Here is a 26096-nt window from a genome sequence, read left to right on the forward strand (position 1 = left end):
TTCTCTTCCTCTCTTAGAGTCCTCTTCATTGCTCTCCCTAACCTTTCCATCTCACTCTCTATTTGTCTCCCCCCCTCTCTGTTTCTATTTCTCTCCAGTGAATTGACACTGTGAGAAATGCAAGGTGAGCAATACGTGAGCTGGGCCTGGCACGGAAAACCACAGAGATAGATTGGAGTCCCGAGGGTCGAGGTTACAAAGCCTACTTCCTGGCCTCCCTTCTGTCTGTTAACTAGAAATAAAATGAAACCCAGTGGTTAAGTGATCGAATGCACCATGTGTATGTAAATGAGGTAGTGAAATGAAAAGAAGAGCCTTGTAATCCTCAAGGATGATTATTCTTTTTAGGTTACGGTTTTTCAGAAATAGGGACAAACAACAGAGGTTATATAATTGAACAGTGTGAAAAATAGTTCCTGAAATTATACTGGTTTATGGACATGGGATTCAGATCTACTGCCTTTCACTAAGAGGGAAGGTAAACAAAGACGAGAGAGGTCAGAAAAAGGAGAACAACTAATGATTTTCCCTTTAAGACTGAAAAGAGAAACCGTTCCATCCGAATTGTTTAACGCACCTAATCATTATTTTATCCAAGGAACTAAAATTACATTACATTACATTACAGTCAAAACGCTTTTATGCGACCAGGAAATTGCCCCAAAAGAGATACATAAATGCATGAAAAAAAACAAAAAAAAAATGTTTTCCTTCTGAAAGTGCTGTAACGTGCTGTACTGTCAAACTGCACTAAGGGACATGGCATTTTGATTGGCATCTCTGAGAGAGCTTGCAGGGCAGCAGTGGGGGGTTCATTTCAAAGTACCCCGTACAAATCAGCATGCTAGTGAGCCCAAAAAGAATATCTCTGTCAGTGGCAGTAGGTCCTCTACTATAATAATAAGTCACCATTGCCCCTTTATTACTGCCTCTCAGAAGCTTTGTATTTACCGTGCCACCATTTAACATTTGGCAAGTATTGTTGCAATCTGATAAGCTCTCCCACTCCTCAATCTGAGTCTTGTATTCATTAGAGCTGCGTGTCACGAACTGAGCTCCTATTCAAGATTCACATGTTATTAAAAGAGTAGAGTAGAGTAAATAGTAGATGAGTCTAGCAATTTGTGTCCTGGTTTCAATGTCTCCACATTATGACCAAATAAATCGTTGTTTTCGTCAAAACAGTGATGCATTAGCAACCATGACAGCAGTATCAACAAATTACTTCTCCCCAAAATACATGATCAATTTATATTTATATTTCTAATTAAATATGCATTGCTGATTGTGGTTCAGTGTCAGAGGTTAATGACCAAGATCTTGAGGTTAATGAGAAGTAAGTACTAATTATAATAACAATGTTTGTCATTCCAGATGAGCCTGACTTGTAATGGCAGTTTTGTTGATTTGGCAATGGAGGACTGAGCAAAGGGTTAAAGGTCATGGACCAAAGGTTAAGGGTCACCTTCAGCAGTATCAGTACATTCATCATCATTATTTATCAGGACATTTCTAAGCTTCTTCTAATACAGTCAAAATTTTAGCAGAGGGTATGAAGATTAACTTTTTCATGTAATCACAGGAACCATGGTTACCTGTGATGCTGATTTTAGCAGACCACTTGGAGGTCCCATCCAGAACAGCCTGCTTGGCTGTCTTCAAATGGCTGGTGAAGTCTTCTTTGGAGACGTGGAACATCTCCTCGATGACCTCGAACACTTCAGGACTGTTCTTCTCCCTTATCTTCATGCGCTCCTTCATGGCCATGATGATGTTCTGGGTCTTGTCCTCCGCCCCGTGCTTGGAGCTCTTCTCCACTGCCCCTGGAACAAGCCAAAAGTTTGTGTTTCAGCTTGGTAGTCTGCATGTTTAATACCAAATAATTGGTAGAAAAACTTGTGATCCATCCCAGTGTCAGCGTATCTATCATATATATTCAGCACTTTTCTCCCTGTCGTATATTTTTGTAAATATGGTTACCTGACTTTCTCTTATCTTAAATACTGCAAGAGTGTACAATACTGTGTTACACCATCCGGTAACCTATATAATGTGTGCCACTATGACTTTGACTGTGTGAGTGGGTTTGCAGGATGGGTATACACAAATTCACACTTTAATGTCGGGTTAAAATGTGTGTAGTTAGGTATGTGATTGTGTGTCTGTAAGATGAAAGAGGCACAAATAGCGGTTCATTCCCTGTATCAGATGTACAGTATCATGTATCCAGAGTATGTTCTTGAGTGCAGATCGTAATGTGATAAAGATTTAACACAGTTTGAACTATAAAACATTGTAATGCTGGTATAAAGCCGTAACAAAACATTGAGTTTTATAACAGCCAGAGTGTAGCTAATCCACTTAGAGTGTGTAAGGATTGCCTTGGGGATCATCCTGAAGCCTGAATGTCACATTGTTCCTATTTGACTGCACCGCAACAACAGGGGTGTTCCTGATTGAAAAAGCTGATTGGGTGCTTTAATGAGTGCCAGTGAGCAGTGTACATGCACCATGTTACTTGAAGCTATTAAGTGCAAGAGGATATGTAATATTTATGATAAAAATCCCAATAACAGCATTCACATTTACTGTAGGACTTTGAGTATAGTGTTGGCATTTATATAAATGTGGGAGAAGAAGTGTAACACTAGGATTGTGGGCTCTTAACAGATTTCCAGACAAACCATGATTTCAGATTCAACCGATTCTAAAAAATGATTTAGCAGTTGTTTGATTATAAGCGAGCCGTGCAAAAAGAAAGGTAAATCACAAGATAATTAACATTAAGCATGTTCAAAAAATTAGAACGAATGCAACTTATTTTGCAATGCATTTTCTAATTATATCTGTCTCACACACAAACTACGCACACCCATGTAGCACTTTACCCACAAAGGTACGTTTGTAAGAACATGGCTTTGGGTTTCAAAGTCTTTGTGAACTGTACATCAAAGCATTATGGGATGAATCTACTTTCTTACTTTGTAAACAATCTGCATTGAGCAGGTCCTGGCACTTCTCGTGGCATTTAACGCCGCACTCTGAGCAGCGCATTCCCTGGCGGGCGATGCCCCACAGCAGCCCCTCGCACTCATGGCAGTAGGTGGGTGCAGTCGCCGTCCACACCTCAAAATTATGGGGTGTTGTGGATGAAATCGGGTAGATCAAGGCCTGGAGAGTCTTCTTGAAGACATGTAGTTTCTGAAAAGCAATAAAAGGCATTGAGAAATTGTGAGAAAATAATATTAGTTATGGAGAAAATGATAGACAAGGAAAATATGCGGGGGTGCAAGAAACAGACAAGATACGGCTGAGTCATGGCACCATGATCAAGAGAAAATATCTTGTTATATCTTCAAAAGTTAATAAAAACAACTTTGCACTTAAATTGCTTTTCAAAAACATTCAATACTTCTTGAGATCAGCAATAAAAAAAGAGGAATTCTTTAGCACCTGCTGAGGGACCACAATATAGCCTAATAATATTGCATAAAGTATACAAGTTTAACAGAGACAGCTTTTGCCGGCTCAATTCCAATTGACCTGCAGTCTGAATTGGTTTAAAATGTACCATACACTTCTTCATTCTAGTAATCTTGGTTATAATTATATAAGTTTCTATCTATCTTTCATCTGTACTGGAGCATTTCTTTCTGTTGTTAGAGAAAGCAATCTTACAGATTACTTTATTCCGAGAGATAACATGTGGGAGGCTTTGTTGATCCTTTTTTCTGATTACCTTATCATCAATGTAGAGGTCAGCGGTATGCAAGTAAATCAGCCTTACATCTCATTAAGCTTAGATTAACAGCATCCTTAGCCCACAGGCTTTGTTCACATTGAGTGGTTACTGAATAAGGCTGCTACAGACCAAATACTAAAGACTTCTCAAGGCCTGTCTAGGCCGATTGCTGTGTAACAGAAGCCTCCTCAAACTGAGTGCTTTACTGCAGCAGCCCTGCCATCCACAAGGGCTGGAAAAACCGGCCGGGACTTGCCAATTCTTGAAGGCAGAATCAATGGATGCTGTAAATAAGGTTTTTAAAAGTGAGCATTATCCAGATTGAGAGAGAGAGGGAGCAAGCAAGAGAGAAAGTGACAGAGGAAGAGAAGAAGATGTATGGTGGTTAAATAAATCCTCAAGAGGTACTTGCTCTCCACTTCTACTACGCTCCACTCCTCACCCTCCCTCTGCTGTCAGCCCCCTGTGTTGACAATGGGCTTTAACACCTGAACAGTAGCTCTGCACTTTACCACGAAGAGTACTGCACTGCTCGCTGGAACGCACTTACAGCAGACACAAATACACACACACACATACACTTGCAGAGTTGATTAAATGACACCAGATGACAGGACGACAAGGCCATCTAACATTGCGAACCCTCTGTTGATGCAACAGAGAGGCTGCGGAGTCCTGGAGGACCTTTAATGAAACACAGTAGGGAGACAGAGAGATTTCCCCTTTTAATCTGAGAACGATGAGATGAAGCAGATGTCTGAGATTTACCCACCACTCACACACAAGCTAGATCGGGGCCACACCCGGACGCCTGCTACTCGCCAAATTTAATGCTGATCTGTTAAATACTCACACCGCCTGCAGGAGATGAGTGAGCGTGGGAAATCTAGAGACCTTTTTTATCCCTTTTTTTTCTTTCTAGTCTCTATTTTGTTTATTTCATTTTTGGCCTTGGCAATTCTTTGACAATTGCATGAGTGTACGCTTTTCATCTATTGCATTACCAAAAGTCTATTTTCTGTCTCTTTAAATTGCCCTCGCTCTCTCTCTGTCTGTCTTCTTGCTGTCAGTCCTGACACTGCAGCACACACTGGGCAGCAGATGTGGGAAGAGTGCTGCTTGTGTGAGTCTCATGTGTTACACTGGGAGGTGACCCTGGTGATTTTGTGCAAGACACTGTTGCAATTGATTGACAGCTGCAGCCTCTGCCTGAGAGCAACATGACAGAGAAAGGAGCCGAATCTCTCTTCCTCCATTCACATTTCACCACCTATTGTCCTCGTCAGCCACTTCAGTGACACTTCAATCCTCACTATCCTCCTCCTGCCTTCTACACCGCCAATATTTTGCTTTAACTACTGTGCCATCACAGCCCTAACAAGGAATATATGTTGCAAATTTAAACATTTGCAAGTATCTTAAATTCGATCTAATAACCCTTTTTTTTTTTTGGCAATGTCCAAAATTACTTGGGTGGGAATCAGAGGGAAAGCATTTTAAAATCAATGTAGCATAGTTTGCGGCTAACAACTTGCCTGATGATATCAGAACTGACTTAAAGCAACGCATCACATCTTATTTCCAGATACTCCTTGACCCATGTCAGATCGTGGCTCCCTTTCTCCTTTGAACAACTGAGTGAGTTCACAGTGCCATTGTCTCAGCAGGTAAACACATCCTCAGTTTCTGTTGTCAGTCGCTGTTAAAAAGGCTCTGGTGCTTGGATCACATGCAGCACAGAACATTGAGCGGACACACGGGCCATTAGCCAGCCCACACATTATGTCCCTTCCTGCTCTAAAAAGCAGATGCATGGGAAACATGACGCAGAATGAGAGACTTCTATACGTCAGCAATGACAGAGTAAGATATTTTAATCAAATTAAAATGTATCGTGTTGACAGATAATACAATGTAAGAATTGGAGCAGAGATGAGACAGAAAGAGGACGGAAGATGGATGCACTCTAAATAGGTTCAAACATCTCTCCCAATAGTTTGGGGGGGGGGGGGGGGGGGGGTTGTTCAACATGGCTGCCTGATCAGTGACAAATAAGAGCCAGGGGGTCGTGATGACAAGACACTCTTAGCGCTGATCCTCTCTTCTTATTGCCCTCTTTTTCTCGCCCTTCCTCTCTCTTCTCTTCCACTCACTCTTCTACACTCTTAAACAGCATATGGTCGTTTACTGAGTACTCTCGCAATTCTCACAGGAAAGCACTCTCCTGGACTTAATGCAGCAGATAAAACTCTGACATCTGCTCGTCCTACTTAGCAAGACCGCACAATCTGCAGCTTTGCTCAGAACTCAGCTCCCCTTGGCCACCAATTATTTAACTATTCCTTGTTTACTCCGAATCCGAATATTGGACAACTATCCTTGTTCAAGTCCTTATACTGCCGCTGTGGTGCAGTGTCCAAATGTGCACAAGACTCAGTTCCCTTCCTACGGCAATTACCACAGTGCGTCTATCACGTCATTCCTCCCTCATCTGGGACATGAGTTGTTCATCCCTAAAGCCCCTTTAATAAAACCCATATTAGTAAGCAATCAAGACCCTTGCACTGGAGGACAACTGGGCATGTGGACCATGAGGACCAAGTCAAGTGTGTGAAATAGATAAGTGATACGAACATGCACACAAATCAGTGTGCACAAATTGAAAGCCAGGTCTCGTGTTTTAAAAGATGAAATATTTGTGCATGATGTTCAGAACACATTTGAATCTAGTAATCTTGTCGGCTAAGGCAGCCCCATGTTGGACATCAGTGGATATGAAATTGTCTGCTTGTTTGTCTTGCTGAAGAAGCTAGCTATTTGCATCCTATAATGCCGTCTTCCCTCTGGGAGGGAAGGATTGCAATCAATTAATGCAGAGAGAGCTTTGGAGGTCAACTCAAAAGTGTCTCACACCATCGACTGAGACATTCTGCCTTTTCTGCATAGCTCTGTCTTCCTCGATGCACAGCAATTATTATCACTAATAAAAAGGTTGGGGCTAATTTATAATATCTGAACTCAGCCAAATAATCTGACAGACGGACCACAGCAGAAAGAGTGAGTAGCTGGCCGCAGACACCATTTTCATAAACTGCAGTGTGTATTATAGATACGACAGTGACAGACAGACAGACAGATGATGGCATGCTATATATACATTGGAAGAAAAATCATCCAACCAATTTTCATTTCGGAACCCGGTGTTCCTGGCAACATTAGCCGGGCCCTTAAGTACAATTGTTGCAGTAAACAGCACAGCTATAACATTTTGTCATAGTTCCAGCACCCTGATCTCAATGCAGCGCCCCTAAAAGATAATGAGCCAACACGGGTCCAGCATCCAATGTCCCTGCAGAAGCCTCCATTACCCAATTAGACTCCACAGTAAACAGACTTTGACGTTCCATGCAGGCATTGCAGACATGTAAGTACTCACCAGATCCTCATTATTCAGGGTGGACCGGTTCACCAGAGCGAACGAGATGCCTGCCTTTCGAGCAGTGAGGGTCTGAGAGAAGGAGGGGAAAGGAGAGATGATGAAGAAGGGTAAATCCTCCGACCCATTTTTATACAGAATCTCAATGGATTTACACACAGTGGCCCTGTGAATTGGGCATTATATGTTTTGTGAAAATAAGTAAAAGCCTGAATAGATATAGGTCACATATATACAAAAGAGAAATTGTCTAAATAACAGGTAAGCCATAGCTCAAAACAAAAACAAGACTTTCTGTAATGGATGCAGAAGAAGCGTTTTTTTGACATATAGTTTGCTTACCAAAGCCTGTATTTTCCAGGAGGCCGTAAATAGAAAGAATGAAAGAAAGAAAGAAAGAAATTGAATTAGACGAGGAGCAGGAGGATGAATGCTGAAAGCACAAACAGCAGAAGAATTGTATTTACTATCCATTCTGAGCGCAAAGGTGTCTCAACTGCCATGCAGGACTGCTGGTTACGGCAAAGAGCTCTAGAACGATTCAACTATTCATCAAGAGAAATTAAACAGCCGTTGCATGATTCTTTATCCACTCATGCACTGGAAGTTACTTAACTGCAGTCATGCTTGGCATTTTTACTCAGTTCTCTGTTGGATGAAGCTTTGATCATATTTTCTGCTGTCTGCTCTGCACATTATTTTGACACAAACAGAGAAACACAAGACGCACACACTCACGTATGGGTGAAGCCAGCTGTACTGCACAACACAGACTCACACACACTCACACTTAAAAAAAAAACCGCACACACAAACACACTTCTGTTCAGACATTCAGAAACCTACTCAAACATCAAACAGCACACACCCACACAAACGAGTAGAACACAGACACACACAAATACACAAATGTAAATTAGCTGTTATGTTAATATCCATTGAGTTTGAGTGACCAGAGATTCAGAAACATTTATCCCATACTGGAGGAAGTTACGTTACAGAGGAATGCAGACATGGACAGCTGACAATATTGGATCAGTCTTTACCACGACCCTCTTTCTGTACAGCCCAGCTATGGTAAAGATCCATGGAAGCCATGGAGAATGTAGGAAGGAACGTGACCTCTACATGAACTGCGAGTGTTGATGTAAGTTTATCAACATGCACCAGCACTGTTGAGGTTGCTACGGGCAATACAAGAAGACCCTGTGTCCAGATGTTATCTGGTCATCTACATACAGCGTTCAATGCTTTGCGAATCCATTTACAACGCTCGATTTTTATTTATTTATGCTTTTGCATCCCGCCATTATACGGGGGAAACCCTGCTGTCCGTTCCAAATCAAACGCTGTTGCTGCCCGGAAGCAATCACACAGCAAATGGGGGACATTGACAAAGGAGAGGCATGAAAAGGGGACCAATTAGTTTGCTGACTACTGACTTCATCCCACGTGTAAAAGGCTTGCTCAGTGTCACTTTTACATGATTTAAAAGCCTCACACAGTTAAATCAGAAGTCAATGAAGTCTCTCGGATATATTTTTGGGTTGAGTTGTCAACATTTCAAGTTGAATGCAATTTTATCGACACCTGCCGAGCAACAACAAAAAAAAGGAAGAAAAATGGCCAAGCATCGGCGAGGCTGAAATCTGACAACTCACTGAAAAATATCACCCATAGCTGTTATGGGTCTATGTAGAAATGGCAAATATACACGCAAAATCCAAAAATAATTAAAAATTAAAAAACGACAACCCATACTTACCAAGACATTGTTGGTTATTAATTTCATGAGAGATATGGACAAATACAGCATCAACTCATGTTGTTCACCGTGATATAAACATTCATCAGCATCTTTGGCATGACATCAAGCTGCATAATCATATTATTTCACAAGAAAAATCTAATTATTTTAAGAGTAGAATGTTTAAGTATTACATAGGTTGTTTTTTAAAATCAACTTAATTTTAGAGTTCTGATAATTTTTTTTCCATCCTTTAGACCAAAATACATGAAGATGATAAACAAACATACACAAGACAGACGCACATTGTGCTCACATAAAGGACAAACAGTTAGAAACAGACATGAATACTGTTGGCATCACGACAGCATGCTGTCTCTCAGAAAGACTAACCATGTGGCACAGTGCTAAAGTGGACGGCACTGCAACAGGCCTCTCTGTGGGATATGTTATGACACATTATGTTGCAATAAAAACTAATCGTGGAGCATCACTGAGATGCAATGTCTTAAACACCCTCTCTAGGCTAATTAATCAAGCCCTAGAGTTATATCTAGGGTTACATTAACATTGCCACAAAGCAGTGCACTACACAAAATAGCAATAGTATTAAGGGGGTGCTTTTATCACCCATGAACTCCTTTTGGCATGTTCTTTTATATCACAATTAGAGTTAATGTGAATTTTGAAGCAGTTTTTTTTTTTTTAGAACTACATAGCAGGTCTACAAAGAGAGAAAAGTATTTTCAATCATCCCAATCATGTGTGCATGTCACAATTTTTTTATTAAATCAAATATCCAGAGTTATGTTTTAATAACCAGAAATGTCATCTTAAAGAATACCAAGTCTAACATAAGTCCTAGACTAGTCCTAGGATATTATATATCGATAAGAAACAGACAATGTTGTTCTCAAGCGCTATAACATTTTATCAGGTACCCAGTAAAGTTATCATTGTCTTCTTCAGTGGTCCATACTCACACAGAGCAGGATTCCACCAGTGTGGTATAACGTGGGGTCACCCAGATAGACATGACATTAATCACACATAACCTTGTTGAGGCCGATGACTCACCAGGTCTCGGACAAGAGGCATTGTCCTCTTGCGGCGTAAATCTGGCATGCTGTCAATACCATAAAGAATACTGCCAGCCCTGGAGAAGAAGACAGATTTAAAGTGTATTAATATCATAATAATGCCATGCGCGGGGAGACACTACAACAGTGAAAGGGGGGGGGGTCTTGATTTACACAGCCGGCAAATACCATGGATCATGCCTCCTACCTAACCTGTCTCACCCCTTCCTCTTCACTTGGCTGGTGCAGATCACCAACACTGGAGCTCCATGTAATCACTCTCACCCTCTGCTGATCCCATAGACTCCCTCTTCCTAGTTATTTAAATGCTTATTGGGTATTTCTGCAGTGATGAATGTTATGACACATATGTATACTACATTTTGTTAACTTTCTCCACACCTCAAAAAATGGACACTTTAAGATGAGTTTTTCTCAGACGACACTTCAGCTCCAGATCTCTTACTCTCTCCATCGCCCCAGCTCTCCTGTCCACACTCCGCGGCTCCCTCACTGCTTTCCTACCAGTCTCGCTCCTCTCCCGTGAGGCTCTCAGTGGCATCACCTCAACTGTCACTCAAAGCCTCTCTAATGACCTCAGCATGACATCAAGGCCCCAATGAATCCACAAGGATAAAGCTCCTCAAGCTTTCCTGTCAGTCCTCTCAGCGACATCAGTGGTATGACCCTAAAGATACACAATCTGACGAGTTGCCCCGGCCCTTGCCTCACCCTGGGGCCCCTAGCTCTCGCTGCCTCTTTACTGTATGCACAATGTACGTTGCAGATGGCTGTAAAGTCAGGTAATGGAGGTTTTTCATAATTATGATTATAAGCTATTTTTTCCCTTATGGCTTCATATGACAACAGTTGGCTTCATCTACCTTTCATATAGACTCTCTACCTTAATCAATTACACACATTTTTGAATAAGATTTCAATCAGATATGTGAAGCCAAGAGCATAAATTCCTCAACAGATGTTGTGAAGGCATCAGGCATCTTGTATATTCATCTTCTCTCCATGGTTCGTCACAAAACAGGGAGCATTCCACCTTAACGGGGGGTGAATGCCAGAGAATCAGCGTGTCTGCAACAGTTGTGCTACATGTGCCTCAGCATGGGGGTACAAAACAGCACAGCAGCTAAGATTGATGTATTTGGGATCCGATCAGATCAAGAAATGAGCCACCACTCACCCTCCAGACTGCAAGCCGAGCACTTTGGGGTCCAAAATACTACGAGGCTGCAGATAGAAGAAACACAGAATGTAAAACAAGAAATATAAGCAAAGTGCACACAGCTAAACACAAAGCAAACAGCAGCAAAACTAAACAAAATAAATATACAGTATGACAAAACGACTTGGGAATATACAGTACATTCCGAGGTCAATTCAGGATAAGATAAATGATAAGAGAGGAGGAGAACAGAACAGGGAGAAGGGAGGGAAGACACCACAGGCAAAAGACCAAATTGTTCCACATCAATGTAATGTGTGGGCTCAAGAGGAGAGTTTTGCCGCTCTCGGTGCTTCAGGCCAGATTTGCCTATTGTGTAACGCTCCCCCTTCACTGACCAAACTGTCCAATTTGACACAAATCATTTTCTGAAAAGGGATGAAAGGATAACCAGCACAAAGTGACAATAAGATGGCTCAAAGGCACATGCTACGTTCCCTTTCATACCTACAGATATCACTTCACTTTATCCACAGTCAAACAAACACACTCTCACAAATACACTCAGGCGGATGTATTATTTCAAATCCACCTGAGTGTACCTACACATCCACACACCATCGCACCATTTACGACAACACACAGAAGACAAATTTTAAAAATGATTACACAAACACATGCACATGCTAGCAAATCACAAGGGACCACGTGGTTGATGATTAACAATGACTTAAAACCTGTGTGTCCAAATCACTGCTGTCTGAAAGGAGAAAATGACAAGAGGGTGGAGTGTTAGGAAAGAGCAGCTTACCGGAAATTACAGACACTTAGTTAGGACACTAATCTACTATTACCGGCCGCCTGATGACACAATTCTGTTTTGCCAAACAATTTATGCAGAAATGGAGACAGAGTCAACATGTGCCTCAAGGAGAATGAACAGAGGAATCCCATATATAGTAATACTAGTAGAAAAAGCTGAACAGAAGGCTCTCAGCTAAAGGTTTAAATGTGATTATCATTCTTTGCATATAGAAAAGTCTAAATCAATACAGCATAAATTGTAAAAATGATGCCTTTGATCGATAACATTACATGAGTTAACAATCCTAGCTATGGAGACATGGGACATTAGGTAAGCATAAGCGGTTGGTATCATATTGCCATTTTAGAGACAAACTGCAAGAGGACAAGCCCTTTGAATAAGCAAGACTGCAGAGGTGTAATTACTGTGCTATTGATCCATGGGTGATAAATGGCAGCATAATCATGATCTAATGTGCTACAAACAGAAAACAGCTGTTCACAAGAGAAAGATCAAACTGTGCACTGATGAAAACAACATGATACTGGTTGTTGTTGATGTGCAGTTTCTGCAAAAGGCAATGCATGTCTTCCATTTTGTTTGATCTGTTTAGTTGAAAGTTGACACCAGTTAAAAAATCACATCATCGAGATATTAATTGGTAACCATTAAAAAAGCAATAACTCTGGACCATCACGTTGATTGAACACACAATACAGAGTATTTGATGGATGCCATTACCCAGAGTGCTCTATAGTACCATTAGTGTTCCAGTGCACATCTCTGTGCAAGTGCATGTCTTTTCATGGTGATGGTACTCAAGGAGGCACTGATCATTTGAAAAAATTTATAAAGAATTCCAGTCAAAATAAGAGTTTGAATGTATGTATCCTGTTATTTTAGGCCTAGGTAGTATACATCCTTAAAAAAGTTGATATTTGTAGACACCAAATTTTTGGTACAACTGTGAAAATATTTTCTAACTGGGTGAGGTGAAATCAAAAGCTGCACGAACACAGCAACACACAGCACTCAAAGACGAGCAAAGCTGCAAGTGGGTGCCATGAACAGCGATCAGCTAAGCTACTTTCAGCGTGGCATACAAGATAGAGCCATCTCCTGCAACCGGCAAGTCTGCAGCTGCACTAGATAAAGCCAGACCACAAAGATAGGCTATAGGCTGCTGATATGAACCTCATTTCAAAGGTGCCTTAAATCTGTGGAACATAAATGTAATTGACTGGTAGGAAACCCTCTGTGTGTGTGTGTGTGTGTGTGTGTGTGTGTGTGTGTGTGTGTGTGTGTGTGTGTGTGTGTGTGTGTGTGTGTGTGTGTGTGTGTGTGTGTGTGTGTGTGTGTGTGTGTGTGTGTGTGCGTGCAACGTGTTGAGGTATTAACAGCAGCAGTAAATCCTGCATTTCAGTGCCGACACACATGGTTACAGCGTACATAGATCAGAGTTTGCCAGAGCAGAAAAGCCTGCACATGGCTGATAGCAAGACAAGGACCTGTATCAACACACAGAGGAACATGTGTTCTTGTGTGGACATATTCAGGCACACATTTACAGAGACACACTAACATACACATAGTGGTGTGTGCTTATGTATGTATACACACACAGCAAGAGAAGATTATCCTTTGTGACAATCCAAAAATCATTATTAAATCAAGAAACCCCAATTTATGTGATAACTGATTTCCAAAAGTCTCTCGTTTTCTATCGGGGTTTTGCAGCATTCAGCACAGTAACAAAAGCATGTCATGATCAAAGTCCAACACTGAGAGTGAGGATATTCCTAAGGAACTCATGAAAAACAGAGAAAATCATGAAAAACAGAGAAAATCAAGATAATACTATATTCGGATTAGTCTGTTGCAATTATTGTTTTCGTAGTAATCTGCCTCTGCACTATACTTTTGCTCTGGTTTATGCTTTGAGATGCTTGTTTAAGAAAGGAGATGCACTTATGACTTCTGGTGACTAGTAGTTCTCTTGAATACCTATGTTGAATACACTTCCTGTAAGTCGCTTTAGATAAAAGCGTCTGCTAAATGACTGTAATGTAATGTAATGTAATAATAAAGAGGAGCATGACATGTGACAGCAACTCAAAACATTCAGCCTTACTACTAAGTTCAAGGCAGTGTAGAGGCACGAACAAATCTCTTTGGCACGTGGTTATCGCTGTGAGCTCCAGGCCAAAAGCCTTCTCAAGTTTCATGGTAGTGAGTTTTAATTAGATTTGACACTTAACATATATGACTGGGATAATATCTTATAGCTATGTTCATACTGCCATTTTTACACACGTACATTACACTGAGGTTCAGTTCACACTTTTAGTACAAGTTAATCAAAATTAAACAAATTGCACAACTCTTATGATCTTTCCTTTATCAGCGTCGCATTATCTTGACCTTAAAGCATTGTACTGTGTATTGGAGAAAAAATGGGCAGCATTTCTAATCCATACTGCCCACTTTAGATATTGCCAGTTTTTAAACTGTAATAAAATCTAAAGGTTGACTTAATTTGTAGCGCTAGCGGAAGTTTAGCCCAAAGGGTATGCTGCAAACCAGCAGAGACGAGAAGGTTTGTGTATAAGTTGAGTCACTGGAGCAGGAGAGTTGAGGGGGACCACGAGGTCAAGGCTGACATGACCACCAGTTGGTGGTCAGGCTAAATGGATCAAAGTTTCAGCAAGATCCCAGCACAGAGTATATAGGCTGCAGGTCTCACAGTGAACACATCCTGATAAAATAAAAAATGAAAAAGCTCACCAGAGCAGAACAGCATGTCAACTTTTACACCAAGTTTCAAATCTCACAGGAGAAAAACCTTGTCCTCTAACTTAATATCTGAAGTTAAAGGTAAAACGCTAACCTTTTTAAAAGACAGTTGATAAACTGTTTCAATCATGCAAGCAAAAATGTTTAACTGTTAGCTATAAATCAACAAAATAAATAAACATTTAGGTAAAAGTTTACAAGGTAAATTTTAAATGACAAACAACAAAACTGAATACTCGATAGGTTAAACTTTTATATTATTTGTGATCAGCCTTATCATCACCTAATGCTACCAAGTGCAGTGCAGAATTTAGCGTAAAATTGGACACAACATTCACAGCAAAGAAAATAATATAAATACATACAGATAAATAGCATTTTTGAGCTGGCTGGGTTAATTACTTCTTAAAATTGCACAAATTTCTAGTCTGTGTCAAGACAGGAATAAATGTTATTGCAGCAACAGTGGCATTAAACACTTCCACTTCCACCTAGAGACCAACGTTTGTGTCTATTACCAACAGTCAGAATTGATTTATTTTCGGACAATCTTTCCCTGACCTAGAACAGCTTCAGATGCTTAACTTGACAAAATGTACATCTGGGCAGGTGCAGCTTTATCCCACCAGTGGACAGATTTGGGGGTCTTTCAACAAAATAAATAACTCTATAGTTATTCACAGAATAAATCCAGTCATTGTGAAAGTGTTATTAGTAAAATTTTAACTTGAGTGTTTCATTTTGGAACAGAGCCATCATTAATGTGATAAACATATATGCTATTCTTTTCTTCTTACGATACATAAAGTTACCGTTAAAGTTAATTGTTTTTACTCAACAGTATTAACTTTACAGTACTTCATTAGTCAGCCCAGCCTAACCGAGAGTGCCTTCGAAGAACTCTTTATCTGCCACAAACATACTTTGGTATTTAATATGCGTGTCAATAAAAAACAATCATCGTCAGCCAGACTGACATTTAGCACTTGAGTTAAACTTGCATATTCACTATCCACAATTAGCTTAGTCTCAGGGATGAGTGCAGAACAGATTCCGGGGTTCTCTACTCCTCTTCTACTACTCTACACAAAACCTGCATTATGCAAAGAGGACAATCTATATAGCCTCCTATGAAAACATGTTCAAAAGACAACTTTGGAGTTAAAGAATGTACTTTTTCCTTCTTTGGCAGAAGCTAACCTACTCACACATGCTGCAATAGCTAGCATGTTTCAGTCCCGTGGTCTAATTTAACAAACAAGATTGAAAATGTCTGTCTGCAACACCCCGACCAAACACTCAGAAAAGACAGCAACAATTATTTTTATTTTTGTATGTGATTCAACATGGACAAAGTTTGAACGCTGTTAAATAATAATACGTATTACGGTTCAAAATAGTGATTAATGCTATGTGCTCGTGAGTTCCTTAAACTACAGGAAGCTGTTTTTTTACCATGCTGGATTTAACATTCATAGCATTCATTGCATACATGTATTTCTGTCTTTATAAATTAATAATGTTATATTGCTTGCAGCTCTTTTATCGTCTGGCGGTTATTAGGATATTGGACCATTTGTTCAGCTTGATACTTGCTATGCTGACACAACAGCAAAACCAGGACATTTTATGTTTTACAACTTCCTCAAATTGGTGTGCAAGGAAATGTACAGATGGAGGTAATACAAGAACATTTCAATTTATCACATATTAGACCATTGAAAGCTGGGTCATTATTAATCTCACAAATCACTGTGTTACAGGATATGTGATAAAACGGGAAACGTGTGTAGTGAGAGGTTGTAGTCCTCCAGGCGTTGATGTAATAAAAATGTGGTGGCTTCAATCTGTTCACTGCCTGTCCAGCTGATGCCTCAAACACTATCACATGACCAAACCATTTCCCACTATACAAGAAAACATATAAACTACATTATATCTACTCTCACTGTTCCTATCAGCTCCTATTTATTTAGGCTATGACTTACAGCTATGCATGAGGCTGTGGCAGTCTGATGTCAGGGGGTTTATTTTGTTCAATTTCAGCGCAAAAATAGAATCCTTGTGGCAAGAACCAGGAATAGAGCATTTGGGTAAAAGGTATATCGACCTTTATATAATCAAAGATGCACTTGTTTGTTGTGGAAACTGAGATCTAAATTGTACACAAAGGAATACCTATTGACTAAATCCAAGTTATTATGAACGTTAAGGGGAAAAAGTATGATGAAAATGAGGATGATTTGGCAACAAAGCAATATGGGAGGGAGTACAGTCCTTTAAGTATTGAATCTGAAAGCCAGAGGTAATGTATTGCAAACTATAGACAGCTCCTCTAAGTTTAGAGAATAAACTATGAAGAGGATGTTCTCCCCGTTTACAGCTGTCAAATGAAAACAGCGATACTGAATCAGCCAATGCTTTGAATTGGATGGTAACACCTACAACGACAACAGTTTCTTCAGTCCCTGTATCTGAATTTTTCATATCCACCCTTTCTCTAGAAATGGTGCACTAAGCATAAAGAGGGTCTACCTCCTTTACTCCCCCAGGAGCAAGCAGCAAACTTCGCTAGCAAGCAGACCTCTATAAATATTCCAAGCAAGGCTGACCTGGTTACAGAATGCCCTTGGGAGTGTGAATTAGCATCTGAATACAGACACTGCTGTATGCCGGTTGAAGACAAGACTGGCAAAAGTGGCAGTAAAGCTGAGACTCCCTTCACAGCTCCCACACAGACCAGCCAGCATGCTTCAGAGCATGAGCATGAGGAGCACCCATCAGCTACACGAGATGAAGGCATAAAGCTAATGTAAGTTTGGCTGGACTTTGGTGTACCCTTTTTGAACACATCAGCAACATGAGATGAAGGCATAAAGCTAAAGAAAAGCTATAGCCGGACTTTGGTGTACCTTTTTTTGAACAAATGTTGCAATATGTTATTCAGAGCATAAACCATTTATTGACTAAATATAAAGCACCTCAAGGAAGTCTGAACCTTTTTAGAGATATTGTTAGTTATTTGCAAGATTTTAAGCTTTGCTTCTACCTAAGTAATGTTCATAAAAAATGCCCAGAAATGGCATCTCTAATAATTAAAATGACCGTTAATCATCAAAATAAGTACAAACCATGAAAAATCATCATAACAGGTAGGTCACTTTATGTGTACGATAGTAAGCAAGCAAGGCGACTTTGCTATATTTATGTTAACACCAAAAAATCTGACTACACACCAAATTACCGTTTACAAATATTTGCCTTTCTTTTCTTTATATTTAATCCTGCCTCCAATTTACTCATCTCTGCCTGTGACATTTTGTCTCAAAATGTTTTTGCTTTTGTTGGGTAAATGCTATGACATCTGGACTCATATGTGACTGCTCATAGAACCGGAAAACACTAAACAGCAATAAGGATTGACTATAGAATGCTATAGACAACTAACTAATAGAGAGATTACAAAAAAGAGTCACACATTTTACTTTGGGGTCATATGCCCGGAGTCTACAGCAGGCATCAACTCACACATGCAATAGTCAACAATGAGAAGTGGGTCAATCACTCAATGAGATGGACTGTCGGATCCACTTAACACTTCTCGCCTGGTAGTCCAGGAAAAGCAATGTATAAGAATAAAAATGGACAATCAGTCAATAAATAGCAAGACATTGCAGTACAGAAATGCCAAAGATACTAGGTTTCAGGTGATTTAGATTTATGTTGCCATTACATAAAGATAAGATAAGATAAGATAAGATAAGATAATCCTTTATTAGTCCCGCAGCGGGGAAATTTGCAGGCTTACAGCAGCATAGAGTAAAGTGCACACAAGAGACATAGTAAAGAAAGACAAGATAAAAATAAAAAAATGAAAAATAAAAGTATTATAAATAAGCAATAAAAACAGTAGAAAAACACAATAACTGAAATATAATATTTACAGACAGAAAAAAAAATCATCCATCAGAGAGCACTGACAAGTTTGTTTTTCAACTGTTAAATGTTCCACCGAGTAGCAAATGTATTGGTCACAGTTCTTTAACTATCATGATTGATAGTTAAAGAACTATCAATTCTGGTATTAGCCTCAAAGTTCAATATCAATTGAGGCCTTATTAAAATAGGTAATATCAGTTTAAACAATTGGTGCATCCTTTCTGCACATATTCTGACTGTGTTGACATGGAAGGGTTAACACGCATTGGTAATAATTGTAATGTGAGTAATGGTATATATAGGCCTATGGTAATAATTTTGATGATAATGCATAGTGTACTGTCAACTATACCTTTTATGAGTTGCAGTTTGTTGGTCTTAAAAAGTTTGTAGGAAAGGTCGCATATAACCACGTTACGGTGAAGGAATCGCTCCTAATGTCAGATTGTCTGTAACATTCTCTGCAGGATGTTTGGTGAACTTGCACACTGAAAGGGTTTATGCACACATCTGTCACACAGTCTTTAAGTCTTCAGGTGTAGCCTGTATTCCCTGAACAACAGAACCTACCTCGCCATTAGTACCACAGCTGCAGCTACATATGTAGGTCAAGAGCTTTTTCATTTTAAGTAAGAGTGGAAATTCCCTGGTTTCTTTATTCATTCCTATTGAAAGACTCCTTTTCATTCAATGTGTAAATCTTAACCATTTATATCCCTACGTTGATTTTAAATTGCATCCTTTTTACGTAAGCCATCAGCTTTACTGCATTTTCATCCAAAGCTACTACTGCAGTGTGCCAAAAGAATGATACAAAAAGACAAATGAGAGCATGAGGCATAATATTCTACTAACTGTAGAGAATAAAAATCTTATATATCTTATTTAACACACCACAGCCCAAACATCAGTGACAAACAGAACGTTCTCAGTGGTAAGTCAATATGTAAAGACTTCACACTTGTTTTAACTGTCTGCCAGTGCCAACGTAATGACACCAAATAGCAGAATGTAGTCACCTTTTTATTCATTGTGAAGAATTGATGGTAGTCTTAGAGGCCACCCTATTGTAGATTTTAAAATATTTTGTAGGTGATAAATGATAAACTTCCAGAAAACATGTTTGACAGTATTATCACTTATCACTAGACGCAACCCGCTATGAGAGAATGTGGTGTTGGGCCATGGGAATACAAATACAAAGTCAATGCCACCTGTAATACTTCCATCCAGAGAGAGTCCCCTCTTCAGTTTTTCAACTAAAGATAAATGACCAACTCAAAGAGACATCCGTCAAGTTGATCAAAGTCTGAGGTTCCCATAAATCCAAGGATATAAAACCTCCAAGTCTACGGCTTGCCTCGACCTCATCAATAAAATGTATTCACTATGATTCAGAGTTCAACTAACAACACAGAGGACCCACTGGATGTTAAGGATTATCAAGGATAGCAATGTATTTTTTGTTTTAGCTCATTAACTAAACATTGTGTACTCTACATGACTTCCCACCATTTCCAAATCAGACTATAAGTTTATGGATTTGATTTTCCTCCATGTAAGCAGCCTTTGGTAATATTTATTTTAGTATGGTATGAATTCAACTCAGAGGAAAACAAAATGATGTCAAATATGTTCCAACATCTGAGACATAAGAGTTGATTGCTGTTTCTTAACAGTGAAATAAACATTGTAAATACAAGTTGCCCTTTTCCTGATGTCCATGTTTGCTAGTTGTTTGTCTTTACTGACAAGTCTCAGAGAGCTAACTTGAATGCAAAAACAGTGCACTAACAAAACCAAGAGTTTTCAAAACAGTTGAAGCTGAGCCCAAGGTGCTTGGTTTGACTACTACTTACAGTTACCGTTATGGTTGTACCCATGTATAACCAATGTACGAAACTTGCAATACAAAAGAAAAATAAAATAGTACAAGATTAAAGTGACACTGAAATACAAAAAGGAGTAAAGAGTCATACCCCCAGCCAGGATCTGCTGCTCCAGTTCAGCCATCTGTTTCCTGTAGGCCCTCAGTGCTGCTTCCTTGAATGTGGGTCTCACATGTTTCTTGGGTGGGGCTTCTGTAGGCTTCACCTCTGGAACATTTTTGTTTTCATCCTCATTCTGTTGCTGTGCTTTTTCAGATCCCTCAGCGGCCTCCTCTATGATCTCCTCTACCTCCTCTAACTCCTCATCACCGTCGTCCATCTCCTCAGTCACATCATTGTCATCTGGTTCTTCTACATCTACATACTCTACCATTGCGTCATATTCAGCAGTGTCCTCTTCTAGTTGGGTATCATAGTCTTCATTGTACTCTTCATCCAAACTGAAATCGTACTCCAGAACACATGCCTCTTTACTTGTCTCATGGTCTCCTGTTGCTTCAAAATCTTGAGAGGCTTCAAAATCCTCAAAGGGATCATTGTCTTGAGAGGCCTCAATGTCATCAGACACATCATAGTCCTGAGAAGTCTCACACTCCTGTGCAGGATCATCTGTCTCCTCTGTCTCATTAGCATTATTTCTGTTCTCCAAGTTAGCTAATACCTGCTCCATCACTTCAACATAGTGGGTCTCATTGTCCACTGGTTGTTCCCCAGCTTCTGCCTGTGCACTTGCTTTATCTTCCTCTGCCTTCTTGAAGACAGGCTCTGTGTTGGCATCTGAGTCTATTGTAGTACTAGAGTTACTTACACCAGAGGTGGACAGGGTGCGGAAACGCCCCATAAATGAAGAATTTGTGGTCTCCTCAGGAGGAGCAGGGGTAGGAGTTTGAGAGCCAGACTTCCAAACAACCTCCAAAGCTGACTTAGCCCTTTGCAGTGTAGAGCCAAAGCCAAAACCAAAGGACTTCTCACTGAGATCTATGCTGAGTCTACTGCTCCAAGTCTTGGGAACCTCCTCAACCTTCTCTGTTCGAATCTCACTCTGACTGCGGTACATAGTTGTAGTCTTACTCTGACTCTGGTGGAAGCTATGATTGACATCTAGTTCAGGAAATTTATCATTAGGAATGACTTTAGGTGTTTCCTTAGGGGCATCTTTAGAGGCTACTATGGGTCCTACTTTAGGGGCTTCTGTTGGGGTGGTTTTAGGGGTCTCTTTGGGGGACACCTTTGGACTCTCTTTAGGGGCTACCTTTGGGACTTCTTTAGGTGGAATCTTAGAAACTTCCTTAGGTGGAATCTTAGAAACTTCTTTAGAGGGTACTTTACCAGTCTCCTTAGATGCTACATTAGGCATCTCTTTCAATACCTCTTTTGGGGGTAGTTTTGCAGCTTCTTTGGTAACCTCTTTAGCAACCACTTTCAGACCTTCTTTAGATGCAACTTGTGGGGAATCTTTAGCCATGACTTTGGGAGACTCTTTAGGGGATTCTTTAGGGGACTCTTTAGGGGTTGAAGCCGGGCTCTCAATTGGGGTTATTTTAGGGCTCTCTTTAGGTGACTCTTTAGGACTTTCTTTAGGAGTCATTGTAGGGCTATCTTTTGGGGTCACTTTAGGTGTCACTTTAGCAGCCTCAGTAGAAGTTATCTTAGATGTCACTTTAGATACTTCTTTAACACTGGGCTTTGTGGCATCTTTAGGTGTGACTTTATGGCTGTCTTTAGGGAGGGATTGAAAGGATTCTTTAGCTGCGGATTTCTGAATCTCTTTAGTTGACTCTTTAGGAGCTGCTTTAGAAGTCACTTTAGATGAAACCTTAGCAGATACCTTCGGGCTTTCCTTTGGCAATATTTTGATGTTTGCTTCTTCTTTAGAAGCCAATTTGGCCTGTTTAGGTGTAACTTTAATAGCAGATTTAGGTGTATCTTTAGATGATATTTTTGTGTTTTCTTTTGTTATCATCTTATTTCCCTCCTTAGACTGCCTGGCAGATGTCTTGATGACAGGCTCACGTTCTGTGACAGGAGCAATAATGTGGGTTGTTATAGGTGGTAGGGAAGATTCTCTGTCAAGCATCATGAATTCTTCATCTCCCTCAAATTGTAAATCAACCTCTTGACATTTAGTGATGTTTTCTGGAAAACCAGGGATGGTTGATGGGTCAAAGGGACTGCTAATCTCTATAGAGGCTTCCAAGCCAGAATCAGCACCCTGCTCTAGATGATGCCAGTCTTTCCAGGGCGATAAGTCACCTTGCAGAGACAGCTGGGAGCCACTGTAGTGGCTTCTGTCCCCAGACATGCAGACCAGTCCATTGCTAACCCCACTGTCAATAGTTTCCGTAGTCTCAACCTCATTGTGTTCATATGTTTGATTCTCATGGCCAAGTGGGTGACTGTCGCTAGCATACCAGGAGGAAGCCATGTCTTCTTGTTTTCTCTGCCACAGTTCCTGATCTGAGGAGGACAGCAGGGAGCAGCCATTAGCCCGTGTAAAGAACTGACTCTCTGAAAAGTCTTCTGAGTATGACTGGCAAAGTTTCGAGCAGTCAGACTCAGAGCGGCTGAGTTTAGGGGTGGAATAGTCACTCTGAGAAAGCCAACCAGGGGTCAAATCAGAGTAGTAAGCCTTTGTATGCTTGTCTGGGTCATAGTAAGAGTCATCAGCATAGTGAACTGTGCCTGAGTAGCCTGCTTCCTCTCCTGACCGGCTATGGTCATGGGATCGCCTCTTCTCTGATTTGCTCTTATGAATGGGCTTTGAAACCACCATTGCATATTTATTTCGGCTTAATTCATCTAATTCTTTATCACTGTCCATTGAGTCCCAGTCATCGCTCTCCACCACTTTATCCTTTCCTGAGGCCTTTATGTCCATGCTCTCATAAGTTTGTGAAGAAGACAGTGTTTTGTCTTTCTTCTCCTTTCCTTCATGAGTTAAGCTATCAGTGGACACTGTAATGCCTGTTCCTTTAAGTTTATAGCACTTTTTCAAGACTATATCTCTCTCTTGAGTTGTTGCAAAAATAACAATAATAGGGCGGGGTTTTGCATTAGAACATTCTCTTTGTTGCCCTAACCTATGCGCAAGCTCAATTTTAATTGTCTTAAGAGCATCAACGAAACCCATTTTGTCTTTTAGTATTTTATATATTAGAATCTCTGTTTTTTCTGGCCTTTCTTCAGGAACATTAATGAACCGCAAGGTTGAATTATTGGCCTGGTGGCTAATTTGTTTTATGTAGTCATGAATATCTCGTGTTTCCCTTCTTGACTGGACAAATCCTGAGCGCAGCTGCTCAATCTCACTCTGAACTACTTCCACACTGCTGGAGATCTCATCAATGGAGCTTTTCAGGGCATTTACATGACCACGTAGCTCAGACAGTTCCGTCTCTATCTGGCTGATCCCCTGAAGCTCCTTGAAGATCATCTCCATGACATCCTGGGTCTGACTGATGCAACCTGTGGAGGAGGAGCCAGGCTCCAGGGTTGAGCTCTTTTGCTGCCGTCCAGCGCGATCCAAGGACTTGCTCCGGATGCCCAAGGTTTTCCTCCAATTGCTCACCTCGGAGTCTGAGGAGACACATTCCTGACTCTTTTTCCATTTTCTTAACTTGCGTAGAGCCCCTAGCCTAAGTGTGTGTAGACTGGAGCGTTCGACTCGCTCGCCCTCAGAGCTGCCATCAGAGGGAGCCAAACTGATGAGGCTCTTCCTGTTTCGTCTTACTGGCATAGTGTGTGATTTATGCTCATCCAATCTTCTGACAAGTTTTTTGTCACTCAAAGAGTCAGAGTAACTACTATCAATTGAAAGAACCTCAGGAAAGATACTTTCATTATTATTCAAAAAAAGAGAGTTTTTCGGCAGTCCATTTGCTATAGCTACACGATAACTGAAAGTGGGTGACAGGGATGAGCAGTCGTTCTTTCCGTCGTCTTCTTCGAGGGATATGTTACGTGCCGAAGAGCATTTGGAAATCTTTTTAACTGTTGTTTTCAGTGTGGTAGAGAGAGTTGGATTGTGCGCTTGCAAATCAGTGGTCAATTTGGGCTCTTTATTTTCACTTCTCTCTTTTTTCTTTATTGGGTTTGCCAATTTCTTTGTAAACATTCCTTTACAAATCTTTTTAATGTAGGATGATATAGTATATATTAGGGCAGAAACCATGGATGGCAATCCTGTGGACAGTTTTTTATCATCTATTGAAAGGAGAAGTTGGCTGAGAGTACAGCGGTAGTGAGCCAAGCACAATCAGCCAGTGCTTGACAGTCGGATCCGAGTTCAAAATCACTAACACCACAGTCCAGGTAGAGACTCACTAATACTTTTAAATCCAGTGGCCTTCCTCCCGAAAAGGAACATTTCTCTGAAAGACAAAAAAGAAAACAGATATTTACAATTTGGTTGCAGATTCTCAGTTCACACTTAAACACAAGCAGGAAGCAATAACAGAGACAGTGGACAATCTGTTTCATCTTTAACATGCATAAGGAAAAAAGTCCCTACATTAATCACTCTCCAAACCTATTATGCAAGGAAAACAATGATTAAGATGCAGAGAAAAATCAGACTATTCATTTGAACATTCAGTTTTCAAAAATGTATGTAGGGTTCATGTCTTGACAGCAAATCTCACAGAGCATCCTAGTCACCCACCCTACTTAGATATCACTTAAACCATATTCAAGAGGTGCTGACAGAGAGAGAGAAAAAATAATGAGAATGAAGGTATTGGGTGTTTGAGCTTGCATGTGGTATGGAGAAGGGGTTGGTGGGGTAATCAATTGCATGTGTGTATAACTGTGTGCACATTCATGTATGTATGCAATGTATGTGTCAGTCAAGGTCAATAGACACAGGCTACACGGAGGTATCCAGCTTCTACAGCAGGAGAGCCAATTATTCTAATTGCTTCAGTGCTCCAATACTCTTGTCAGATTGTGTTCATCATAAATTAATATCCATCATGATGAAAGAACCTGGACACTTTGCTTTTTATACATTTTGCTTCTTGTTTTCATTTCTCAACACATCAGTATTCTCAAATCCTATTCAAATCATATACAAAATCTGTTTGTTAGCTATTTTCCTTATATTGTGATAACGATGAGCTTGTTTTCATTAATCGAAATGATTAATTAGTTAATGACCTACATGTTGTCGTACATTTTAATGTCCCAATTAGTTTAATTGGTATGGTTCAGCACATGAACCATTCAGGTGTAAATGTGCAGCAGACTATATAGATACAAAGAGGTCGAAATGCCCATCTTAGTCTAATTGAAAAGTGAGACTTTTCATGCTGCATAGCGTCTAGCCTTCAACAGCTAGCAGTTGCTCTGAGAGGTGTATGCTTTATATATAGTGGAACTGGCCAACTGAGTCAAAAGAGGGATGTTTGTTGTGTATCTGACAGCTGCTCCACATTAGTTCAGGGATATAGAGCTTGATGTGTCTACAGTCTCATGACCACAGAGACATG

The 26096-nt window shown here is 40.3% G+C and overlaps 1 protein-coding gene across 1 annotated transcript in view; it reads right to left on the minus strand.

Annotated features, from left to right (window-relative positions):
- Positions 1-24781, minus strand: part of LOC129105723 (protein unc-13 homolog C) — a 90416-nt gene extending 65635 nt beyond the window's left edge. Inside the window, exons 1-7 of the mRNA XM_054616897.1 lie at positions 20701-24781; positions 19140-19209; positions 10003-10081; positions 7521-7526; positions 7179-7250; positions 2982-3201; positions 1596-1823 (exon numbers count right to left, since the gene is read on the minus strand). Of these exons, the coding sequence (XP_054472872.1) occupies positions 1596-1823; positions 2982-3201; positions 7179-7250; positions 7521-7526; positions 10003-10081; positions 19140-19209; positions 20701-24781 (4756 nt within the window). The remainder of the gene's footprint in view (positions 1-1595; positions 1824-2981; positions 3202-7178; positions 7251-7520; positions 7527-10002; positions 10082-19139; positions 19210-20700) is intronic.
- Positions 24782-26096: the final 1315 nt, after the last annotated feature.

Source organism: Anoplopoma fimbria, chromosome 2 (genome assembly GCF_027596085.1).
Source record: "Anoplopoma fimbria isolate UVic2021 breed Golden Eagle Sablefish chromosome 2, Afim_UVic_2022, whole genome shotgun sequence".
NCBI classification, from domain to species: Eukaryota; Metazoa; Chordata; class Actinopteri; order Perciformes; family Anoplopomatidae; genus Anoplopoma; species Anoplopoma fimbria.